Genomic DNA, 5,731 nt, shown 5'->3' on the forward strand with positions numbered 1-5,731 from the left:
TCTTAGCTAATCAGATTCCAAGTGAGAAGTTGCTCAGTGTTTTAATCAAAGTCTTCAAGATGCGAAGCTGTAGTTTCAATCTCAACCCGGGTCTGTTTGTGAAATTGATCAAGACAACCATTAGACTCGGTTAATATACAGAGTTTAGTAACGGAAACTGAAAGCTCACCTTATTGTACAACTCTATGGCATTATAGCCTTAGGAGAGTCTAATGGAATCACCAACATGTTTCATATTTCAGAACTAGCTCAGCCATTGTAGGGGACCTCTGATCATATACAATACGTATACAACATAGCTTTCATCAGTTATCGGTATTTTACTGTAAAAATAACTTACAAATGGCGATTATGTACAAAAGTCTCAGCTGCTGCACTGAGACACTTCACCGCAACCTTTTAAATTGCGAAAGATTTTTAAGGAAAACAAACTTTTAATAGATTTTAGCTTTAAAGGGAAACTTTGGCTACACTTGAATCGTTACAGACAGTTCATATGCAACATGTTTCTGAGGAACACCAGAAAGCATTCTCTTTAATCAACATATTGAAAACAAAAACTGGGAAATAATCAACAATGCATTCAATGCATTAATGTAAAACCTGTATTTGAACGCCACCTCTATATGATCGCCATTATAGGAGAAGGGTTGAAAAATAGAGCGCCATCTTTTAATCGAATAACACTTCTATTTGAACGCCACTATTTGATACTCTTGACCTCTACGAACCCATAATATCAAATGATCAATAGAAAAGTGTCCACAAAACCATACTAATAATGACTCGATTACATCAATAACAATTAATTTGTTCCTTGTTTCTGTTCGTATCGAAGTCTATTTTCCAACTCCAAGTCTTTACGGTTTTTCAATAAAACTTTGAATTCAACACAATAGAAATAATTATTAACTGTATCAGGCTAATAATAGTTCATTGTTTAACGCAGTTTTGGTAATTTGATGTATTTAAAAAAGGTTTTCGCATTTACGATGGAATTTTTGCTACTACATAGTTCAAGGATAACATTTTGAGACTATTTTGATTACACGCAGTTTCTTTTTAGTTGAAGTCTATACTTGTGTTCCAAAGCGCATCGTGTAAAAGTTTTGCTCAGCTACAAAATTGTTTGGACACTAATATCGACTAGTTCAGCTGTGTAAAAGAGGAGTTGAGGTCAGAAGACACTGTAGGAGTATTGAACAGCCAGAAGAATATAGAATGGTTTAAAGCTGAGGCAACAATCAGAACGCAACTGGCTGAGCAAATGATGCTAATATGTTTGTTTTAAAAATATTAATTTTTGTTTCTGAATGTATCATAAACATAGTTTATTTATGTCACTTTTTCTTGAACATGTATTTGTAGCATTCGCTAGATTATTATTCTATAATCTATAAATTTGAAAATTTATAGTATATTATTTGACAACATAATTTTGGTAATCTAACCTCAGCTTACAACAGATAGATGCTCGTAACTCCTTTTCTATTGCACATAAAAAGCCTGTTTTGGCTGCAAACTGTAGCAAACATATCTATGATTGCAATGAGTTTTTATGCAACCTTGTTAAATATAAAAATGCTGTATAATAATATAAATAAAGAAAATAAAAATATGTCTTCAAAATTAAAATGAATAAAAAATTTGAAAGCTCCAACAAATTTTGACGCAGGCTACAAGATCATAGGTCAATTGCAAACAATAAATATCAACTGGTAGACAGATGGACCAGTTTCTCAATGCATATTTATTTAAAGACTTACAACAAGTTGGAAATAAGTTAGCAGATTTCTTGTGTCTAAAAGGGTTAATGTAGCACCGCCTGAAGCAGAATCTAAAATATAGGCGACATTCGATTTACTTGTGAAAGGGAATTGAAATTATCTTTTCAATATTCTGATGAGGTGTTTGAAAAATACAACGCCACCCTTAATTTGAAGGTCACTTCTAATAAAGCGCCATCTAAGGGAAGAGTTAAAAAATAGAATGTCATCGCGTTCATACAAAAGTTTTATAATAAATGTAGTACATGTATGTGAGTTGTTAATGTGAAATGTTATGTTTTGTTGTTTTGCTGCTGAGAAGTGTCATATTTTATTTTGCAAATATTGTCTTTGACAATTAGATCACATTTTATTGGAATTATTCTACAATTCAGTATTTAATGTGTAAATACTATACTTAGAACAACAAATAAATAGTTATAATAAAATTAGCTAAATACAGTCAAACTTAACATACTATAGACATAACTATATTTATAGATAAAAAAGGCTAATCATTATCACTAATCACAGTGACAATCACTAGGGCCCCAGATTCACACTTTGAGATATGAAAAGGCGGAATTTCTTGCACATTGTCGATATGTCATAGACTGTTGCATATACTAAATATTATGAAATGTAATTTCAAAAAATCCGAAAGCTTGCATTGATAAAAAAACTAATTTTACCCGTTACTGTTTGAGGCACCTGGAATCCTCAAACAAGATAGCATGGCGAAGAGCGGATGCTGCTGATTCTAACCCCACATTACATCATGTTGCCTGGTGTAACATGACACCCAAAACTAGGCTATTTAAAGAGCAGCTAGGAAATATACATATGAGGTTGATGTTGAGGGACAGGCTAGTGCACTGAAAAACTGACAAGATTTGATTCCATTGTTAACTTTAACAATCTGACAGATCTATTGTGATGCTAAACTCAACATGCCCATTATCCATGATTATTTTTTTGTTTTGTTTTAACAGACCTTTTGATTTTACCGCAGCTTCATAGCTAATATTCTACATATAACACTCTAATAACAGTTTAGAACTAGTTTCTGGTGTAGAATATGAAACACGCTGTCAATATAATTGCGAAGTGGCCCACTTAGCATGCTGTGAGAAGTTTTTGCCAAAATGTGCTTACTGCGAGCTCTCACCTGGTTTGCCTTAAACAGATGCACTACGAGAGGGTCAATTCATGTGAGAAAAAAACTGGTATATACCACTTATCTGTAGTTTGTACGACAGGTCTATGATAACATTTAATTTTTGTTTGTAATCATTATCGATAGATCAAGCAGCCAGTAGAAAATGGTAAAAACATTGATAGAAGAGCTATAGAGCCTCAATTTTACACAAAGATTAGCTTTATGTCCTCGACCTGGCTTGCTGAAGACATAATAGAGGCTTGCTCCTTGTAAAGTGTGTTGAATTTGTGGTTTAACCAGAAAACTAGTAGCTGGCCTGAAGTGCTTTGTAACAATAATACTGATTGCTATTGCTTGCACTTGCACAGTAAACATCTTTACAGCGGTAAGACAGTTTCAAGATGCAAATATGTCAACCTAAAGCTGTTTCCTATCACCCTCAAGAATATGTCATCTACAAATCTAAATATTTAATGATGATGTAACCTAGAGGACCGGAAACAAGGAAGTTACTTTGCTGCTGTTGTTCTATTAAATGCAAAAATGTGCAAAAGAATAAAGTAAAAGAGTCTAGTTAGCAATTTTGAGTCTGCTAAACGCTTTCCCTTCTATAAATTCTACTTACTGCAACACTTCAGGTGCTCATTGAGAGTTGTTTTATTTAAAACAGACAGCTGATAACTATCACTGTCATATAAACAGAAACCTCCAACTGATTATGTGACATAACAAAATACTTAATGACCTTTAATTATTTAGAGTTCTACATTTATGTACCAGTTTAAATCATATTAATATACCACATAATAATATAATATATTAATATAAGACTAAAACTAATTATTATCTGTTTTTGTTGCTCAACATTTGAGAATCGTAGGAAATCAATCAACAGCAGAAAACCACAGAATTACTATGAAAATGTATAATTTGTTTACTGAATGAACAAGCTGATTCATTGTTTATTTATTAATTAAGAGTCAAATTAACGTAACTTCTGTATTTATACCATAACAAGTTGTCTGCTCATTCTTTTTTACAACAAAAGAAAGGACAACTCTTAATTTTGTTTACAATTTTGGCCGTAATCAGTTGTTCATGATACATGTATATTCTTAGCTTATTCACTGAACTGCTTCACAAATTTGCTAACAAAATCATTCGATGATGTACTATGAACGCATTTAGAATTTTTTGTTGTGCATCAAGTTACATAATATAATACATTAAATAACAAAAGAGCACGTAATCGTATGCTATATTATCTATCGGGTTTGCTTGAGGAAATATATAAAAAATGGCAAGGACTTGAGAAGTAAACTTAATCAACACAAGCCACTGAGACCTGCATTTTAGTACTGAGACCAGCATGTTTAGTACTGAGACCAGCATGTTCAGTACTGAGACCAGCATGTTCAACCCTGAGACCAGCATTTTTAGCACTGGGACCAGCATGTTCAGCACTAAGATCAGCGTGTTTAGTACTGAGACCAGCATGTTCAGCACTAAGAGCAGCGTGTTTAGTACTGAGACCAACATGTTCAGCACTAAAACTAGCGTGTGTAGTTTGAGACCAGCCTGTTCAGTACTGAGACCAGCATATTCAGTACTGAGACCAGCATTTTCAGTACTGAGACCAGCATGTGCAGTCCTGAGACCAGCATGTTTTAGTACTGAGACCAGCATGTTCAGTACTGAGACCAGCATGTTCAGCCCTGAGACCAGCATGTTCAGCCCTGAGACCAGCATGTTCAGCCCTGAGACCAGCATGTTCAGTACTGAGACCAGGATGTTTAGTACTGAGACCAGCATGTTCAGTACTGAGACCAGGATGTTTAGTACTGAGACCAGCATGTTCAACACTATGACCAGCATGTTCAGTACTGAGATCAGCATGTTCAATACTGAGATCAGCATGTTCAGTACTGAGACCAGCATATTCAGTATACTGAGACCAGCATTTTCTGTACTGAGACCAGCATGTTCAGCCCTGAGACCAGCATGTTTTAGTACTGAGACCAGCATGTTCAGTACTGAGATCAGCATGTTCAATACTGAGATCAGCATGTTCAGTACTGAGACCAGCATGTTCAGTACTGAGACCAGCCTGTTCAGCACTTAGATCGGCATGTTCAGTACTGAGGCCAGCATGTTCAGCACTGAGATCAGCATAATCAACATCGAGACCAGCATGTTCAGCACTGAGACCAGCATGCTGGTGTTTGTTGAAAATACTTTCACAAATTTGTCTCACTGCTAGCACACTTTCTTGTTTTTAAAAGTGAATTAAAACAAACAAACCAGTACTTCAATCTCTTTGTAACTACAAAAGTAGAAGATGATAACAATTAGTTTTGAACATGAGACATAAACTAACGTTTTTCCAACACAAACATTATTTAAATAGAGTTATTATGAAAGTTAGTGTAGAACAGTAGTTGCTCAGTCTGTGCAACCTCTCATACTGCATGCTACCTCCTGTTGAACATCGATGCTCTCGAACACAGGCCCAATCTTTAACCCAACCTTGACCTACACCCGCAATTGTTGATCAATCAGTTTGCTTCGTTCACATTAAACATAGAGCCTTTCATCTCAAAAACAAATTTTTCATGGCTGCCATGATTCAGTATAATCTTTTATTGTTGACCATCCCTATTATGAGAGCTATTTATATAACCTAGTCTTTTCTTCTCTTGCAATGTTTAGGGAGCAGCTCAAACATGTTAGTAGAGGAAGTTGTATTTCTAAGCGAACTAAGGTGCAGTTTGAAAATACACAACTGTCAGTCAATTCTTAGATAGCG

At 34.8% G+C, this 5,731-nt stretch overlaps 1 protein-coding gene across 1 annotated transcript; it reads left to right on the plus strand.

The window, feature by feature from the left end:
• The first annotated feature begins 4,294 nt into the window (after positions 1 to 4,294).
• LOC137399832 (uncharacterized) lies at positions 4,295 to 5,047 on the plus strand. Its single transcript, XM_068086104.1, has one exon. The coding sequence runs from the start codon at positions 4,295 to 4,297 to the stop codon at positions 5,045 to 5,047; it is 753 nt and encodes a 250-aa protein (XP_067942205.1).
• The last annotated feature ends 684 nt before the right edge of the window (positions 5,048 to 5,731 follow it).

This window comes from Watersipora subatra, chromosome 1, assembly GCF_963576615.1.
Source record: "Watersipora subatra chromosome 1, tzWatSuba1.1, whole genome shotgun sequence".
NCBI classification, from domain to species: domain Eukaryota; kingdom Metazoa; phylum Bryozoa; class Gymnolaemata; order Cheilostomatida; family Watersiporidae; genus Watersipora; species Watersipora subatra.

Bases quoted from the DNA above. Each gene is read 5' to 3' on its own strand.
- LOC137399832 (XM_068086104.1), top strand. From the start codon at position 4,295: ATGTTTAGTACTGAGACCAGCATGTTCAGTACTGAGACCAGCATGTTC.